Source organism: Elephas maximus, chromosome 17, assembly GCF_024166365.1.
Source record: "Elephas maximus indicus isolate mEleMax1 chromosome 17, mEleMax1 primary haplotype, whole genome shotgun sequence".
In the NCBI taxonomy this organism is placed as follows: Eukaryota; Metazoa; Chordata; class Mammalia; order Proboscidea; family Elephantidae; genus Elephas; species Elephas maximus.
The window spans coordinates 48,989,259-49,007,636 of record NC_064835.1 but is presented as its reverse complement, the minus strand read 5'-3'; the positions used below and the strand labels follow the sequence as shown (position 1 = coordinate 49,007,636).

The window sequence follows — 18,378 nt, the reverse complement described above, 5'->3', positions numbered from 1 at the left end:
GTCTGTTCCGTTAACAAGCCATTGTGTCCGCCCTCCGGATGCTCTGATTGGCCATTCTCTTTCAACTCGCCAGTTTATTGGCCGGTGCCGAGACGTCGCCGTCCAGCAGGGGTCCGGGGGCTGTGTCAGCGTGGCAGTCATGGCATCCTATTTCGATGAGCACGACTGCGAGCCTTTGGATCCCGAGCAGGAGGCCCGAACCAACATGCTGCTGGAGCTCGCAAGGTGGGTGCGCACGGCTGGGAGGTCGGCGCTCGGGCGTGAGGACCCAGGTACAGGATTCTGGGCTAGGGTTGCCTGGAGAAGGCGGATTCTCTGGGCCAGCCAGTTCTGGGCAGGGACGGGATAAATTATCTGGAGTGTCGTCCGGGCGGCGAGATCCGGGATAATTTGGATCGGCAGGGCGGGCCTGGGCAAGGGGATTCTGTCTGGGGAAGACTGGGGCGCGGTGGGAGTAGAGGGCAGCCGGGTCTAGGATGGACCCGAGAAGGCGGGTCTTGAGGGGCGGGGTAGGGCCCGGTGGATGTGAGTAGGTGTACTTGTTAGAAACATGAACCCCGGAAGCCGGCACTGCAGTCTTGGAGTCTGGGTCTACCAGGTCATTGCTGCGTAGCCTTGAGTAACTTCTCTGAATCTGTTGCCTCATGTGTAAAATGGGAACAAAATCGCAGCTGTAAACCATTTTCCACCGTGCACCTCCTATGGGGTAGCTATGACGACTACTAGCTGGGCAGGGTATTTATAATGAATATCCAGTGGATTATGGGGCAAGGAGGAAGTATGCTTTTCTTGTTTTGATCTAGCGTCCTCTGCCTCCTCAGGTCGCTTTTCAATAGGATGGACTTTGAAGACTTGGGGTTGGTAGTAGATTGGGATCACCACCTGCCTCCACCTGCTGCCAAGGCTGTGGTCGAGAGCCTCCCCAGGACAGCCATCAGGGGGTCTCAGGCTGGTGAGGACATACTCCCTAAGCTGTTGGGGCCCTCCCAGAGCTGACTGCTCTGCTTCTTCAGTTTCCCAGGCCAGGTGTGCCTTTCTGGAGTGGGGGCTGGGGGTGGGGCCCACAGCAGCTCTCCTGATCAGCACTCCCTCTCAAAGACCTCAAGTGCCCCGTGTGTCTTTTGGAATTTGAGGAGGAGGAGACGGCCATTGAGATGCCTTGCCATCACCTCTTTCATTCCAACTGCATTCTGCCCTGGCTAAGCAAGGTACTGCTTCCCCTCTCCCAGCCCTCACTCCACCCTGGGCCCGGTTCTCAGGTCCTGTTTATGAACTGTTGGGTGACCAAAGGAGTGGGGTGGTAAGTGGGATCAGGGGAGGAATCTTGGCCAGACCCAGGCTGGAACACTGCCCTGCTTTTCCCAGACAAATTCCTGCCCCCTTTGCCGCCATGAGCTGCCCACCGATGACGACACTTATGAAGAGCACAGACGAGATAAGGTAGGGGCTGGTGCTAAGTGGAGCGGGTCCCAGTAGACTCCTTTTGCCCCCATGGCTGCCTCCTTCCACACCTCAGCAGGCCTGTGTAGGCCCTCAGAATCCCTGGCTCTGGCCTTGGTGAAGGGTGAGCACTTCAGCAATGCAGATGCCAATGGCCTTCAGTTGCCCTATTCCCTCACTTACAGGCCTTCAGGGATGGCCCCTGCCCATTGTGCCCTCTTTCCCTCAGGCTCGAAAGGAGCAGCAGAAGCACCGACTCGAGAACCTCCATGGAGCCATGTACACATGAGGCAGTTGTGGTTGAGCACCAGCCCTCCCAACGTCTTCCTCTTGAACCTTGAATCCTCATTAAAGCTCTCTTTACCCACCCTTCGGCTGCATTGCTCACAGGCCTGGGAGTGTGCTCTGCCCCATCAAGTCCTACTGCTACTGGGGAAGGTGTTCCTGAACCACAGGAGGCTCCAGGCTTTGTTTCCCTCCCTCCCAAGCCTGCTGGCCCATCTGGACTCAGGGCAGTAAAGAACCTGGCTACTGGACCAACCAGGGCTTTGGCCTGTGTGTTCATGGTTGGAAGGAAAAATGGGTCAGAAACTGGCACCAGTAGCTACTGAAAAGCTGGTAAAGAAAAACCAGCTTATACCCCCTCCCCTCTGGCAATTTTTAGTTAACCTTGGAATCCCAGGAACTTTGTGTAGCTTTTCACATTTTAAGGCTGCTCCTTCAACACATTCCCCCACCCTCCACCCCAGAATCAAAGTTCAAACCACACTCCGAGATGGGGAAGGGAACTGTGAATAAGATTATCAGACCAGGTCAGTTCTTCAGACTGCAAGCCCTTGAGAGGAATTTTTTTGCACCTGGCTGCCCTGCTCAAAGAGCTCAAAGAGCAGAGGGCACTCAGGACTCTCCCTGGGTGGGGCTTCCTCCTGTCCACTGTCTTGTCTAAGGAAAGCCCTGCTGGATCAGGCCCTCTCTGATTCTCCAGAACAGACTATACATATGCAAATTAGAATTCTTTTAATAGATATAAAAAAAGTACTAAAATACCCACATGGTTCTGCTGTGTTATTCACTCTAAAGGAAGTGAGGGGCAGAGTGAAGAATCCCGGTGTGTCTCAGTGGGCCCGGAAGTGGGCCTTCCCAGACTAAGCCACGCACAGCCCCCCTGCCCCCCACCAGCTATCTATCCCTCTCACCTTTCCCAGCCCCAAATTCCTGCAGCAGGGAACCCCAGTGGTCTGGCTTCAGAACTGGGGAGTAGAAGGCACCTGAAGGGCTGGCTGGGCGAGTGAAGATAGGTGATCTTAGAACACAAACCATCCGCAGTGGGAGAGCAGCAGTTGGGCAGCCGGCAGGGCTGCTCCTCTCTGGCACAGATGGATGTGGGATGGCCACTCCAGGAGTGAGGAAGCCCGCAACCCAACGTAATACTTGAAAGCGTTTTTGGTACAAATTAAATGCAAAGAAGGTGGGGTTGGAAGCCGTGGGGGCTGGGCCAGCCACCCTCCCCAGATCTCAGATCATGGCGATGCTCTCGGGGGCACAGTTGAGGTGTGTGGAGGTGCTACTGCTTCCTGAGGGCTTGCAGGCCCGGCCAGGGTTAGGCTGCAGTGCGGCCACCAGTGTGTCTGAGGAGATGGCCCCAAATTCATAGCTGAAGGTGCCATAGAAAATGAGGATGTCGATGACAAACACCCACTCACACAGGGCTGCCCCGTGCTGCAGCTGAGAACTCTCGTGGACAAAGAAGACCCCACCTGGAATAAGGCTAAGGAAGTGTTCAGTAGGATGTGTGGGGACCCAGCAATGCCTCCCCACTCCTTCGCTCCCGGATATGTAACTTAAACCTGTTGCCATTGAGTCAGTGCTGACTCATGGCGACCCCATGTGTACAGGTTATAACTGTGCTCCACAGGGTCGTTTCCAAGGCTGTGACCTTTGGGAGCAGATCACCAGGCCTTTCTTCTGAAGCACTTCTGGATGGGTTCAAACCACCAACCTTTCAGTTAGTAGTTAAGCAGGTAACCATTGGCGCCACCCAGGAACTCCAAATTAAAACTAGGCTGGGGCCAAGGATCAGGCTTCCCCTTCCTGGAGCCAGAGCAGAAGACACACAGGGCAGCGTTACCTGGGATCTTGCCCCCTGGCCTTGGGTGGGAGAAGGGCTGGGCTGAGAGAGAGAGGATGAGTTCCTGGCTGCCCTGTCCTGGAAGGATACTGAGAACCAGGAAGACAAAGGCAATGACAGCCAGCACACTTCGCAGGTGGGCCACAGCTAGGTCCAGGGGTGCAGTGGCCCCATGGTAGGAGAGAGCACAGTGCAGGCAGACAAAGAGCAGCCCTGCTGGGAAGGCCACACCGGCTCCGATGTAGTGCAGAGACTTAGCATGATCCACCTGAGCTCAGAGGAAAGGGGGTGCCCTGTGAAGCAGCCCCACCCCTCCTGCTCCTTCATTCCTCCTCCCTCTCTGCACCTCTTCCTTCCCCTTTCTATTCATCTTTCTTTTCCTCTCCCCTTTCACTCCCAGTCCCTCTTGCCTCCACCCCCAACCTGGTGGCGCTGCCGCTGCAGGTGGCCAGGCCCTGCGGGGAATGTTCAAGGGGGAAGCCAGGCACACCTGAAAGTTGCCGACTACCACGAGGCCTGCTGCGTTGGTGCAGCCCGTGATGAGGGCTGTGGTGTTAACCCAGGAGTGGCGACTCCGCTCCAGGAGCTGCCCGTAGCGTAGGAGGCAGATCAGAGCCACTGGGGGAGGAGAGCACGGGTGGGGCCAGCCCTGGCGCCTCCCTCCGGCCTGCCCACCACTATCTTCCCCCAAGTTGTTCTGATCCTCCTGCCCCTGAGGACAGGGAGTAGATGGGACGGGAATGAACCGGATTTTCTAAGTTTCCAGCTGGAGGAGTCAGCCTCTGGCCTCTCCTCACAAAAACCCTCAGGCCAGAGATAGTCCCCTTCAGTCCCCTTGCCTTAGCCGTCCTGTGGGAGGGCTGCTCTGAACAAGGGCTTCCTGGGCCTTTCTGAGGAGGGGGTATTGCTGGGAAGGGGGGTTGCCCTGGGCTGGTAGGGGGCCAAGGGCACAACTCACCCATGAAAGCACCCACGTTGCCAATGAGGCTGAAGAGGCAGCTCTCGGGGGGATATGTGCCGCACTTGCTGAGAGGAGGGGGGCAAGGGCAGAGTGAGAGAGGGTCAGAAGGCCCCATTCTGGCCCACCTGCTCTCCCCTGGGCCTGTCCCAAAGAAGGCAAGCCGCTGCTTTATGAGGGGGCAGCGTCCCAGGCTGGCCCCCCACAGCAGAGCTTGAAGGTGTGAGAGATAAAGGATTGCTCGCCACCCGAGACTCCCTGTCACGGCCTGCAGCTGCTCTGGCTGTCCTCAAGAGGGCCTGGTCTGAAATCCAGGTGCCTCCACTTACTGGCTGTGTGACCTGGACAAACAACATAACTGAGCCAGTTTCCTCACCTATAAAACGAAGAAAACAATAGCTGCCTCAAAGCTGAGAGGATTAAATGAGATGGTGCATGTGAAGTGCTCAGGACAGTGACCGGCACATAGTAACCTTCAGGCAGTACTGTTATTAAGTGTCTATTAACGTATTATTTCTGAGACGTCAGGGCAGACCTTTGCTTGAAGGGCTTGGCTGGGAGTATGAGGGCCTTGGGTCTCCCTGACTGGCCCAATTTCTGGCCTTACCTGATGAGGGGAACATCGTCCAGGGTGCAGCAGGTCTTGGGGCCCCCTTGCTCAGCAGGGTCAGGAGCGCAGGACTCATTGTAGGACCTGGCAGGCAGGCAGGACAGAGAGTAGACTGGGGGGAGGGAGTTCCCCCAGGCCCTTGGCCTGTAGCCTCAGGCCTCACAGAGGATACCCTCCCAGGCTTCCCTCTGCGGGGGCAGACATGCCAACTCCCCAGGGCCCACCTGAAACGAAAGCCACAGGGGAGAGGGTGGTGGGAAGTGGGTGGATGGGCACAAAGCCATGCCTGTGGAGGGACAGGCACTGCCAATGTCAGAGAGGGGCAGTGAGGCCCAGGGTCTCCATCTGGCTTGCAGCAGCCCCCGGACCCAAGAGGGAACAGAGACGAAGGGAGCTTTACAGTGAGGCTGTCTGCAGACTGCGCCATACCAGTTCTCCACAGGACACACGTGGCGGTTCATCACGGCCATGGCATACCTGTAGGAGCAGAGCTGTCACCTGCCCCACTCCCCTGAGCCAGCCTCCCCTCACTGACTTCTTCCTGGATTTCTGACCCCAGTCAGACTTGTTGTCCTTGTTGGGGACTCAGCTTGGTGCCACACCAGAGCCCACAGCATGGCCTCCAACTAGAGGCCTCTGCTATAGACTGGTCCCCCTGCAAGTTGCCCTGGCTAGAAGGATGACTGTCAGCACCACCCTGCGGGGTCAGCAGTGGTGCCACCTTATTCCAAGGTGCTGTGTGCCCAGGCGCAAGCCTGGCTTTAGCCAGAGTCACCCTGGCTACCATCCTGAGGCCTGCAACGAGGACAAGGGATTTGTGAGTGCCATCAAGCTCCTATTGGGTCCTGAATAGGGCCCGTCCCTCCTCAGCTTGGGTCCATCTTGCCTCCTAGTTAACCCCCCTCACTGCCTCTGGCCCTTTTACTCACACAGTCCATATGCCAGTGATGGAGAACGCTGACAGGCTGACAGGAAGGAGGATCCAGGCGGTCATGGGGGAAGGGAGCCAGGGTGGTGGTGGGGAGGGGGGGGAGGACAGGAGGTGGGTAGGGGAGAGGGGGCAGGCCCCGCTACCTTAAGATACTTTGGCCACAACCATCAGCTGCCCTGGCCTGGTGGAAAAAGACAGGTCAAAGTGCACGGTCCTGACTGGACCAGACTGGGGTGCAGGGGTGGGGGTGGGGGTGGGTGGTCAACACCTGATCCGGAGATCCCGCTGAGCCTCTGAGTTCCCAAACTTTGAGCTGAGCCTAGGCCAGAACGTGGACACCCTGTGGCATCCAAGGGAGCATCCAAGGTCCACCCAAATGCCACCGGCGTGCTCAGAGACTCAGGCGGGGTCATAACATCAGGAAGGGATCACCCTCCCTAGCCTAAGGGACCTGGGTTGGGAGAAGGGCTGGAGCTAGGACAATCAAGGGGGCCCCCGCAAAGGCAAGTCTGCGAAGGGATACCGAGCCGGTGGAGGGCTGCAGGACAGCGATGCACCCGCACGCAGGCAGCCACCTAACCACCGCACCCTGGGGAGGGGGCGGGTTCACGCGGGAAGCCCTTCCCGGCCCCCCGCTGGCGTGGGCGCGGGGACCCGGACTCTGGCAGGGGGCCACAGCCGGCGTGTCCCCCGGGGCCCGGGGCCACCAGCCTCCCCAGTGGAGGCCCAGAGTCCCCTGGGGAGGGTAGGGGCCCAGTACGCACCTCCCCAGAGTGCCCGGCGCCGCTCCCGCCCACCCGCTCAGCCCCCTCGTGGCGCTGTCTCAGACCGCGGCTCCGGAGCAGCCCAGAGAGGTTTAAAGGGCCGGGCGGCCCCGCCCCTAGCAGCCCCAGCCCCGCCGCGCCGCCCGCCGGGACCTGGAGTCCGCGCCGCCCCGGCCCCGGCCCCGGCGCCCGGCCCGAGACTACAATTCCCGAGCCCCCGCGGCCGCGTCACGGTGCAAACGTGGGCGGTGCCTCAACCTCGGGGGACCTGGGCGCCGAGGGCTGTGGCCTGGGGACCGAGCAGAGACTCTCATACCGAGATTCCAAAGGAATTGTCCCTTTCACCCTGTTCCTGTGGTGGAAGCGCCGGCAGGCAGGCGCCCTCAGGGGCCGGCCAACCTTCCAGTTCCACCGGTGATTGTCATCGTGCGCATGGCTGGAGGAAGCCTCCCTCCGCCGCCGGGCACATTTTACAGTCTGGACTGGCGACAGTGAGACTTCGGCGAAGCTCTCTCCACAAGGCGCCAGGTGCCTGGCGGTCAGAGGGCGTCAGGTGGGACCGCAGAGGAAGGGAGCACAAAGCCGTGGCTGTTCCTTGAGAAAGCCAAGCGCCTTGGATTTATTTGGCTTATGCTTCCCGCCGCTCAACAAACAGGAGGAGGGCAGCTTTCATCAGATGCTTTTTATTTTCAAGCTGTACAAGTGCACAGAGTACTGTCCAGAAGTCATGTGTCCAAGACGTGGGTCCTGACTACCGGATACTTACTGGAAACGAGGTGCCACAGACCAAGGGACGCCCGTTCTACATTCGTCAGTCAAGTGTAGGGTAGGTGAGGACTAACACTGTCAGGTGCTGGTAAACAGAGAGAGGAAGCCAAGAGACCCAGAGGAATCTGAGAAAAGGAAGCTGAGAATAGAGTGAAAATAAATTACCCACCGGTTTCACCAAAACTTGCTGGCCAGAAGTGTTCTCCTTGACACCTTTTTAAGGACTGAAAGGGTGGGAGTACTTCCTTTCACATACTAGAAATGTGCCTACTAAGTGTGCCTGGGAGCTGAGTGCCGTTTTGTGTTTCTGGCCCAGCATCTGCTGCAGACCTTTTGAGAGGACACTGGGGAGGATCACTGCCTGAAGGAGCACTGGCCCAGGCCACCAGGAGCAGACGACTTGGGCCACAACGGTAAGGCAAAGGTTCTGTCAGAAACAGGGCCATGTACTGTGGAGAAATGGAGCATGGAAAGCAGGATAAACTGGACAATGCTTTGAAGAGGGAGAAACCTTTCTGGACCCAGTGGAAGGTGGAAATAGAAATGAGAAGTGACTTGGAGAGTCCTTTTACAAACCGCATCACATACAGGATGAACAGTTAAAGCAGGGCCAAGAAGTACGGCTGTGCAGGGTGATCACTGTGTAAGAACACCGCACTGAATGGAAGAATGGGGATAAAATCCAGTCTTCCTTTTGCTGGCCAGGCTCTGTCCTCTAGGACGAAGGGGGTGCCTTTCTAATTTACTCAAAACCGCCATCTTCCCACCTATCTGCACTCTCATTGGAGCAGACACATTTTCTCATCTGTCCAAAGGTGCTGTAAACCCCCAGCATTTCCTTTATCTCTGGAAACATTGTCCTTCTTAATGAGCACTTACAGACCGTCTCCTACTGAGCTGGGGTTCAGTCCCTGTCCATCCATTATTATGGTGAAGGGCCGAGAGGCTGCAATGCTTGCTCTAATGTGGAAGCGGGGATAAGGCAGATACACTCCAGATCTGTGACAAGGAGCACAAATTTTGGCTTAATGTGACAATCTAAGCGGTTCCTGAAGTAGAATTTCCCCAATATAGAGCTTCCCTATCACAGTCTTCTTGATGGGTTGGGAGGCGGAATGGCATTATCAGTGAAGTAGGGCCAGATGTCTTTAAAAATGCCTTCCAGCTCTAATGCTACGTGAATCTTGTTCTGCTTCAACCAGGACAGCTCTTAAAATAGGCAAAGCAAGAGATGAAATTTCCAGTCCTGAATTCCATGGTGGTGTGAATGACTTTAGGGCAGGCATTTAATCTACATTTCTCTTATGTACACAAGTGATTTCACAACTCTTGGAAAAACCGTGCTGTAAAACTAGTAAGTTTATTGGTTAAAAAAAATACTGTATTTGAAAAGTACTTTTCTTCTAGCATTTTCGAAAAATTTGCATACTTCATCCTATACATCCACACAGCAGAAACACTGAAAACAAGAAATCAGAAGAATGTATGGCTTTTTATATACTGAACATCACAACATAACCAATGAGACCACTCTCTCACTGTTGGTTCTGAGAAGGTAGAAGAGCCATTCACTTGCAAGGTTTTTAGCATCACTCCAACTTTTGGGGAAACTTGGGGTGGGTGCCTGTGGCTTCTGGGCCATCTGGTTCCTCATGAACAGGACAGGAATTCAACAAGCGAGCTTAAAATGTTTTAAATATTTGGTAACATTCTATGGTGCTTCTACGAAGAGATGGCTCAGAGGTAGGAAAGTGATGTCTTTACTCCTTTCTACAGGCAAAAGCCTCATTTAAGTTTGTGAACCAGCTGGCGATCCACTACCCTGCCAAGCACGGATCCTGCCAAACACACAGCAGGTTGGATACTCACTACCTCAAAGGGCTTTCTCTAGCCGCAGGGGCTAATCTCTACCTGGCAGTGCCCCTCAGAGTGGACCATGGAGATGGAATGTCTCTTTCAGAGAGGCTCTTCCACAGGGAAAAGCATGTTATTGCCCATGATGGTCCTACTGGCTGGCCAGGCACCAGAAGCTCCTACTCTTGCTCAGGACAAAAAGCCTTACATTCTTCTCTTCCTTTCTTACATTACATTTTTCAAAGACTTCCACGCTTGCCAACTGGGTAGATCTCAAGCTAGTGTTTACCCATGCACAGCCCAAAGCCCCTGTAAAACTCAGCTTCCGTTACTAACATCTGCCACAGCCCAGGAAATAAAAAGGCTTAAAACTGATAGCTTACCTACTAAGAACATGTCACTTTGGATGGGCATGAGATATGCCTGTCAGGCTCCCAGCCTTTTTTCTTAGTTGAGAACGTACGTAGTCAAATGAGCATTGATTTTGAAGCAGCTCGCTGGAAAACGCCATTTAGCCCAACACTGTTGCCACTGTACCACACAGCATGGGATGTCTCTAGAGACCATGGGAAATGATCGGGATCATGCTTCTTGGGGGCAAAGCACAGATTTTAGAAAATAGCTATGTCTGAAGCCAAATCTGGTGAATGATCTGGGTGGTAGTATGTTGGAGCCCAAATGCTGTTGTTAGGTGCTGTCAAGTTGATTGTGACTCATAACAACCTCACGTGACAGAGTAGAACTGCCCTGTAGGGTTTTCTAGGCTGTGATTTTTACCAGGGCAGATCGCCAGGTCTTTCTCTCACAGAACCACTGGTGGGTTTGAACCGCTAACCTTTTGGTCACCAGGGGTCCTCATGGAGCCCAGATGAGGAGCAGTAATAAGCAATGTGGCTGAACTCTAAGGCATCCCAGAGAGGCATTTCAGACATGTCTGAAGCAGTGGCAGCATCATAGAAATGTGCGCATAAACCTCCAACGGGCCAGCTCTGAAGGACAACCTCTCCTTTCAATACCAGGCTTAATCATGTACATAGTCACACTGTATACATTTGCTAAGGATAAAAATGCTTTTTTGAGTAGAAAATATATTACATGTACTTCATATGCAAAATGCCTCAAGAAAAAAAGTTTAAAAGCAAGGAGTTCCCATCAGTCTCCGACCTGAGGACTTTGTGAAGATTACGTAACACATAAAAAGACACAATTAGGTACACACCAAACGCGGCCTCTCCTTTAGATTTTCCCTTCTCACAAAACAGGCTAAAATTTCAGGTGCCACCCCCCATACTCTTCTGGTCATTTCCAAGTTTTATTATAAAACTAGGAAACAGGTGATCCACTTATGAGAAGTCAGACCCAAAAAGTATTTCCAGACCAGGAAGCCCAAGAGTTCCAGTGAAATTGTTATGTTCCAAGTCACAAGATAAGCTGAAGAGCTGGAAGACTAAAATTACTGGTACTCTGATTCTGACCTGCAAGAAGAATGGGGGCGGGGGGAGGGGGATAGAGTTTGGCAAGCCTCCTTGGCCCAAGGCTTTGGAGGGTAGTTAATATTATAAGTCAAAAGGCACTTTCAGCCTAGCTGAAGAAGAGGGCAAAGACTTTCCTCTTTGAAAGCAGAATGGAGCACAGGGCTGGCGAATTTAAGGCATTTAACTTTGGGCGGGCTCCGTGGGTTTGGTGCACTCTGGTTCCAGGCCACCTTCACAACCAGGTCCTTCTAACTTATCCATCTCACTCGCCTTCTCAGCATTCCTGTGCACTACAAGCTGTGGCTTGTGCATTTTAATGGTATAGGTTATAAAGAGCTGCCTTGTCCGTTGCTGAGATGGTAGACTTTCAGAGGACTAGTGTACAAACAGTGCCCTCGGGTGTCCTTTTGGAGAAAAGCTGCTGAGATGGGATAGCCAACAGCCAGACTGAGCTTGAGAACCTGATGTGGAGAAACCCCTGGGGCAGGGGGGCTTTGGTTTCGGCAAGTCTTAGCGCTCACTTAAACCCCACATTTCAAGTCACGGAGGTGAAGCTGACTTGCTGGAAAGCTGAAGTGGCTCCAGACCTTGGTGTGCATGACAGCTTGTGGACATCTCAGACCTTGGCTTAACCCTGCATTAGGAAACATGTCCACTAGGTGAAAAGAGTGATATTCCTGAGGAGCTTTATTCCAAGGAGGTCAGGAAGACAGGAGATGGGAACGCGTGTGGCAGGGGAGGGGCAGACAAGAGACTCACTTCACTCCCTTTGGGGCATCATTCAGGACTTCTTACTCATGTTGAAATCCCCTTTGTGGATTTGTTCAAGACTGTTAAGTCACTTTTGGAGAGTCAGTTTCAAGCTTGCTTTGATAATTTCTTTAGTCTGAACAGAGGAGAGACAACTAGGGATGAGGTAAAAGCTGGAATTCCATAGCCCTAACCAAGGCCAGTTTTGCTACAAGAAATCATTGCAGTTAAGTTCCGGTATCTTCTTCCTAAGTCTCCTATTAGACAGTACAAGGTAGTGGTGCATGTGAGGAACTTGCAAAGGCCATGGAAGACGGAGACGTGCTTGCAGATACACCCCCAAAATGAAGGGCCTCCCACTTTGCTGGTAACAGAATTACCTGGAGAGCTTTTTAGAAAGGTAGATCCATCCCCAGGACCCCCCACCTCCAAGGTGCTGAGCAGTTGGAGGGGCACAGACCACTGCCTACAACTTCAGTGAGGCTCCCATAGTACCGGCATCCAGAGGCAGTCACATGAGAATGGGAGTGGAGGGGCAACTGATGGACTCTACCTAAGGCAAATGGATGGGAAAAAAGAATGAAGAAATAGAGCTGAAAAGAAGACCTAGGAAACATGGCATTCGATGGAAGTGAGCAGAAAGGCAAAAGGAAGGAACCATAAAATTACAAACGTGGGTGTAGAGCTGGGTGAAACAGCATTGGCCAAGTGTCCGGTGGCACATGACCGCAGTGAAAGCAGCATGATGGCGCAAGGCTTTGTGACCCCAACTCCTCCCGGAGTCTCTGCTTCCAGAACACCAAGCTAGTCAAACAAAATTCTCAAGAAATTCCAGACTATCAGGCTGGTCAAATGGGTCAACATACAGTAAAGGAATGGCTGCAACAGAGGCAGGCAGTCCTACAACATCCTTCTCCTGTGGATAGATGCAGCAGCTCTGGGGAGGGCTCTTAAGATCAGCAAATGGTCCTGGCACCCTCAAGCTAGGAGTGAGCTCCGTGGACAGAACTCCTTTGAATGCAGTAAACCCAGCCTGGAGACAATGCCTTCAACCCCTCAGTGTCGGCTCTGTCGCTTTGCAATCTCCTCCTGGATGCGCAATTTGAGGGCCTCTCGCATGGGTGGATCCAGAGGCGTGTGTGCTGACACCTCCTCACTCACCCTTCCGGGGTCATCGTCCTACGTGGAGGAAGAGTCAGGAAGCTCAGGGCCTGGCCTCTTCTGGAAAGGCAGCCTGCCCCATCCCCAGACAATGCTCTCACAGAACTCCGTTTGGCTCACGGCTTCCTGCTGGCTCTGTCATTTCCCAGATTATCCCCTGTAATAGTGATTCTCAACTGGGGGCACGAGCCTTCCCTGTTCCCTTCTGAAAATCACTGTGAGATGGGAGGGAGTCGTGTTTGTAAAGCATTGCCCAATAGTCCTATGCTCCCACGTGGAATGCACTCTTCCCACTGGCCCTGAGTCAGACAGCAGCTCAGGGTCTGGCAGTAACGCCTACCATGGCCCAGGGCCTTTAGGCTGCAGCTGTTTCCACAGGAGGCGTACCTGATACACGATAACTGACGTGACCTCTCCGCTGTCCGCCTCATATTCTAAGCAGAAAAGCTGATGGCCAGAAGGCTCCAGCTCAGATCCACCACTACTGTTGCTGTCACCGGACTCCTCATAGTCTGGGTTGCCTGTGTGAGTAGAACCATCTGGAGGGATGAACCAAAGTGAGAGGGAAGAGAGGGAGGCAGTTGGAGCCCTTGCACACAGAGATGACGCAGGAAAACAAAGTCCCAATCTTCTTATGGGCCCTGAATTGTGTGTATGTGTGTGTGGTGTGCTACCAATTAGAAGCAGTTTTATTTACCTTTATATCATTGCTGGGAACCCAGCACAGTCCTTTCACATAGTAGGTATACAATGCCTGTTTGTCTGGTGAATAGGATTGGAAGGTATTGGAGGAGTGGATAGAACAGTCTCTGGAGCCACTGCCTGGGTTCAAATCCAGGCTCTGCCATTTAGTAGCTCTCAGATTTCAGGCAAGTTACTTAACTTCCCTGTGCCCAGTTTCCTCACTTGTGAAACAGATGTGATAATCATTTCCATCTTACGGGATCCTACGAACACTAAATAAGTTAGCGTATGGAAAAGGTAAAGGCACTATTGCACTGTTAGTTACTCTGATCTCTAGATCCCAGTGAAGCTAGGGAAAAATCCATTTACTGGGTTTGGGTTTTATTCCACAATTGTGTCCTGGTCACTTATAGCTGGGCCAGGTTTCCCCTCCGCCAAGCACTGCAGATACAGAGGTACGGTATGGCGGGGCAAACCCACAAACAACTTTTTGCTACAAGTATCTCCTGTAACAGCAATCGGGATTTTTAAGTGGGGGCCATGAGTCCTCCCTGTTCCCCGGGGAGAATAACTAAACCGAGGTGGGGGACGGCTGAAGCAGAGGTTCCGGGCAGGGGCGACGTGATCGGAGCCTCGGGGGACGAGAAGTGGTTTTTTTCCATACAGAGAAGGGGAGTGCGTCGCAGCAGAGGGCCCGGGGCCGGAAGGGCGCGCGGGCTGGAGGAGGCAGGCGGGGCGGGCGGCCTCACCTCGGCGTCGCGGCAGGTACACCTGCAGATCGGGCTTGCGGGGCCGCGTCGGCGCGGGCGTGTGCCGCCTCCTCGCCTTCTCCTTGGCTGCCTGCTTCACCTTCTTGTCGTAGTCGTCCCTATGGGGAGCCGAGCGGGAGTCAGGGGCGGCCCGGCTGGGCCAGGCAGGGGGTGGCGCCGGCGCGGGGAGGGGCGATACCGAGCGATCTGGTTCCGTCGGATGTGCTGCACGAAGCCGTGGCTCATGTCCAGTCGTCCGCCAGGCTTGCAGCAGAGCCCCGGCCCGGGAGCCGGCGCCGCCTCCATCTGAAGCCCTGTTCGCGGAGCAGCAGCCGCCTCAACGGTCTCAACGGCCGCCCTCCCGTCGGAAGAGGCCCGCCTCTCCCTTAGCTCAACTTCCGGCTCCGCGTCGTGACTTCCGGTCCCGGACGGGCCAAGGAGGCCGAGTGCTGCTCGCGCTGAAATGACAAGGGAGTGGCGGAGTGGGGAGGCCAGGGAAGCGCTTCCGCCACTTGACCGGGCTGTTTGTTTCCTTTGTAACATTATCAATGCGAGACAAGACTTAGGCTTACTGCTCAGAAGCCAAAATACATCAGGAAAGTACAAATCACCCATTGTATTACTCAACGTCCCTTGTGGAGCCTTCCTGTCTTTATTCTGGTGATAGGATACTGTGAACCTCCATCACCAGCCGCGTGACCTAATCCCCCAGTGCCTCAGTCTCCGCACTTGTAAATGGGGACACGGATAGCACGCGCCTGCTAGGTTGGTAGGAGGCAAAGTGCTGGGCGGCCTGGGCGAAGACGTGCCGCCAGCCAGACCTATATAATTTTCGAGCTCTTTTTGAAAAAAAGATAAAAGGTAGGAATTTATGATTAAAATAGGGCCAACTGTGTTACATCAACACAATGGAATACTACTGAGCAATCAAGAGGAATGAACTGTTGATAAACCAACAACGTGGAAGAATCCCCAAATGATTATGCTGAGTGAAAGAAACCAGCCCCCCTACCCCGCAAAAAAAAGAGTACGTACTGTAAGGGTCCGTGTATTTAAAACTCTAGGAAATGCAAATTAGTCTATAGCTGGATGGGTGGGGCAGGGGGACACTTCATTATCTTAATTGTAGTGATGGTTTCACCGGTGTATACATTTGTCAAAGCTTACCAGATTGTACGCTTTAAACATGTGCAGTTCATTGTATGTCACTTATACCTCAGTAATCGGAAAACCAAACCCGTTGCAGTCCAGTCATTCCAACTCATAATGACCCTATATATAGGACAGAATAGAACTGCCCCAGGGGGTTTCCAAGGAGAGGCTGGTGGATTCGAACTGCCGACCTTTTGGTTAGAAGCGATCTCTTAACCACTATGCTACCAGGGCTCCTATAACTCAATTAAGAAACCAAACCAAGCCCGTTGCTGTACAGTCGATTTTGACTCATAGCGACCCTAAAGGACACAGTAGAACCGCCCCATACAGAGCTGTTAAAACAAGAAACATACTAGTACAGGGGTTAGAAGGGGGTGGTGACAGGCCCTGAAGCCTGAGTTTTACCAGCTTCTTGGTAAATCTGCCCCGATTGGGCATTTGCTTACTCCTGTGGTACCAAGGGAAACTCTGGCAACGTAGTGGTTAAGCGTTCGGCTGCTAACCAAAAAAAAAGTTCGGCAGTTCAAATTCACCAGCTGTTTCTTGGAAACCCTGCGGGGCTGTTCCACTCTGTCCTATGGGGTCGCTGTGAGTTGTAATCGACTCGACGACAGTGGGTTTGGTTTGTCTTTTTTTTTTTTTTTTTGGTTTGGTTTGGTGGTACTAAGAGCAACGCTGTCGGAATTGGGGCCACCAGGGTGCTGCAAAAAGGGGATGTCGCCTAGTTGTACTGCGCAGGAGCGTCAGGCTCTGACATCCCGAGACCGTGGGAGCCAGCCTCCCGATTCTGGTTTTCAGTCACAAATATCTTGAACAAATCTAGGGCCGTATGACACCTTCTTTGATTCAGAAACGCGATTGCCAATAAAGGGTTCCTGCTTCTTGAAACTGGAAATTACGAGTAAGGTGGCTGTAGGCCCGCAAAACATTCTCAAGAGCGCTCGCAATGGCAAGCAAAACGCTAAAAGCGCGATGACTCCTGCAAGTTTCCGGCGGCGCGATTTGTCCCCATAAGCGACTCGTAGAGTCCCCTGGGCTCGGTAACAGCGCCGCTCCTGATTGGCCGCGTGACGGGCACTCCCAGCGTGCTTGGCGTCTGCGCGGGCGGGTCGGCTGGTAGTGGCGATGTCTAGCCGGTCCAAGCGGGAGTCTCGTGGTTCTGCCCGCGGGAAACGCGAATCCGAGTCCCGGAGCAGCTCGGGTCGCGTCAAGCGGGAGCGAGATCGGGAGCGGGAGCCCGAGGCGGCGAGCTCCCGGGGCAGCCCGGTGCGCGTGAAGCGGGAGGCAGAGCCTGCGAGCGCTCGCGAGGCCCCGGCGCCCGCCTACCCAGTGGTGCGGGTGAAGCGGGAGCGCGAGGCGGATGAGGACTCGGAGCCTGAGCGGGAGGTGCGAGGTGCGCGGGGCCGGGCCGGGCCGGGTTGGGCCGGGCTCCACCCTTCCTCGTCCTTTCTTTCCGACTTTCTGAGACTTCCCTGCAAGGAGTGGGGGTGGGGGAATCCAGATGTCAACGAGGACAGTACTAGTATTAGTAATGAAAAGCCCAAACCCGAATGGTTGCCATCGAGTTGATTGGGACTCATGGCAAGCCCATGTGTGCAGGGTAGAACTGCACTCTGTAGGGTTTTAAGCCTGTGACCTCTTGGAAGCATATCGCCAAGCCCTTCTTCTGAGCCGCCTCTGGGTGGGTTCCACTCGACAACCTTTAGGTTAGTATCCGAGCGCTTAGCTGTTTGCACCACTTAGGGACCGCTAATATTAATAATTGTAGTTGTAGTATTTTTGTTAATATTAACAGCAGCCTGCCTTTACTGAATCCCTATGGAGGGTCCGGCACTGGGTTGATTACTTCTCAGGTGTTAACTCCTTCACTTTTTACAACAAAGCTGAGGTGTGTGAGTTTTGCTGTAATTTCTGGGATCAGACCGTTCAGTTAAGAGCCTGAGTGCTGTGCACCTGCATAAAACTACCCCGTTATCCCTTTGGGGTGTAGCAGTCAGGAGGTCTGGATTCTGGTCCTTCCTCTGAGATTGAGTCACTCTGGTTTGGGCAGGTGGGTTTCATATTCTGGTCTGTCTCTAAATTAGTGGAAGTAGCCCTGCCAGTGAAACTGTTACTCCCTCCATGAATTCCCCCTTTGCCTCCTTCCTCTGGGCTCTTTCGGTGTCCCCTAGTACTTGTGAGAGGGTGAGATCTGGAGAACCATCGCCCAGCCTTGGTTTTCTGTGTAGAGTGCTCTCTCTTCCTACTTGTTGAAAGTCTGTTGTTGTCATGGAGTCGATTCCAACTCCTGGCGTCCCCATGTGTGCAGATGGGACCTGCTCTGTATGGTTTTCTAGGCTGCGACCTTTCAGAAGCAGATCACCAGGCTTTCTCCTGAGGCACTGCTTGGTGGGCTCAGACTACCAATCTTCCTGTTAGTAGTCAAGTGCTTCACCATTTGTGCCACTCAGGGAATCCTGTTGAAAGTCTACCGCTCATCAAATAGGTGCCTGCCACCTCTGAGGAGTCCCTGGGTGGTGGAAATGGTAATGCTTGGCTGCTAACTGAAAGGGTGGTGGTTCGAGTCCACCCAGAAGTGCCTCAGTGGCCTACTTCGGAAAAATCAGCCATTCAAAACCATGTGGAGCACGGTTCTACTCGGACACATGTGGGGTTGCCCTGAGTTGGAGTCCACTTCACAGCAGCTGGTTATCACCTTTGTAACTTTTCCTGTCCAACCCAATTACATCCTCTATTCCTTCTCCCAATTTTGTACTCTTGACTTCAATATATTCCTGTATACTTGTATTCTGGTGAGTTAGTAGAAGTCTATTGAAATGGCAGATGCGTATATCACTCATCTACATGCTAGCGGAGGGGGGCGGTGTCTGGAGGGGTCTCTTGTACCTTGTGGTACTGGTTATCTGTATATGATTATACTGTAATATTTGCTCTTAAATTTCTTGGTCAGG

General features: G+C 53.6%; 4 protein-coding genes across 12 annotated transcripts in view; 2 read left to right on the top strand and 2 right to left on the bottom strand.

The window, feature by feature from the left end:
• Positions 1 to 111: 111 nt before the first annotated feature.
• On the top strand, positions 112 to 2,434 carry RNF181 (ring finger protein 181). The gene is made up of 5 exons (XM_049857084.1): positions 112 to 225; positions 822 to 952; positions 1,099 to 1,208; positions 1,366 to 1,440; positions 1,670 to 2,434. The coding sequence occupies exons 1-5, from the start codon at positions 140 to 142 to the stop codon at positions 1,727 to 1,729; spliced, it is 462 nt and encodes a 153-aa protein (XP_049713041.1). The 5' UTR covers positions 112 to 139; the 3' UTR covers positions 1,730 to 2,434.
• A 521-nt stretch (positions 2,435 to 2,955) lies between these two features.
• Positions 2,956 to 7,479, bottom strand: TMEM150A (transmembrane protein 150A). 7 transcript variants are annotated; one of them, XM_049857078.1, is made up of 9 exons: positions 6,832 to 6,968; positions 6,211 to 6,248; positions 6,066 to 6,101; positions 5,537 to 5,613; positions 5,134 to 5,220; positions 4,527 to 4,594; positions 4,059 to 4,186; positions 3,659 to 3,836; positions 2,956 to 3,197 (listed from the first exon to the last, which is right to left on the bottom strand). In XM_049857078.1, exons 3-9 carry the CDS (start codon positions 6,072 to 6,074, stop codon positions 2,956 to 2,958), a joined length of 789 nt encoding a protein of 262 aa, XP_049713035.1. In that variant the 5' UTR covers positions 6,075 to 6,101; positions 6,211 to 6,248; positions 6,832 to 6,968. The 7 variants fall into 7 exon arrangements, with proteins under 7 accessions (XP_049713035.1, XP_049713034.1, XP_049713033.1 ...); XM_049857077.1 differs by lacking the exon at positions 6,832 to 6,968 and adding an exon at positions 7,148 to 7,479 and having other exon boundaries at positions 5,566 to 5,613; positions 6,066 to 6,248; XM_049857076.1 differs by having other exon boundaries at positions 5,566 to 5,613; positions 6,066 to 6,248.
• Positions 7,480 to 9,702: 2,223 nt separating this feature from the next.
• On the bottom strand, positions 9,703 to 14,667 carry C17H2orf68 (chromosome 17 C2orf68 homolog). 3 transcript variants are annotated; one of them, XM_049857082.1, is made up of 4 exons: positions 14,472 to 14,667; positions 14,273 to 14,391; positions 13,227 to 13,378; positions 9,703 to 12,857 (listed from the first exon to the last, which is right to left on the bottom strand). In XM_049857082.1, the coding sequence occupies exons 1-4, from the start codon at positions 14,576 to 14,578 to the stop codon at positions 12,735 to 12,737; spliced, it is 501 nt and encodes a 166-aa protein (XP_049713039.1). In that variant the 5' UTR covers positions 14,579 to 14,667; the 3' UTR covers positions 9,703 to 12,734. The 3 variants fall into 3 exon arrangements, with proteins under 3 accessions (XP_049713039.1, XP_049713040.1, XP_049713038.1); XM_049857083.1 differs by having other exon boundaries at positions 13,227 to 13,360; XM_049857081.1 differs by lacking the exon at positions 9,703 to 12,857 and having other exon boundaries at positions 13,286 to 14,391.
• Positions 14,668 to 16,522: 1,855 nt separating this feature from the next.
• Positions 16,523 to 18,378, top strand: part of USP39 (ubiquitin specific peptidase 39) — a 35,244-nt gene continuing 33,388 nt past the window's right edge. The window contains exon 1 of the mRNA XM_049856928.1: positions 16,523 to 16,820. Within this exon, the coding sequence (XP_049712885.1) occupies positions 16,553 to 16,820 (268 nt within the window). The 5' untranslated portion in view covers positions 16,523 to 16,552. The remainder of the gene's footprint in view (positions 16,821 to 18,378) is intronic.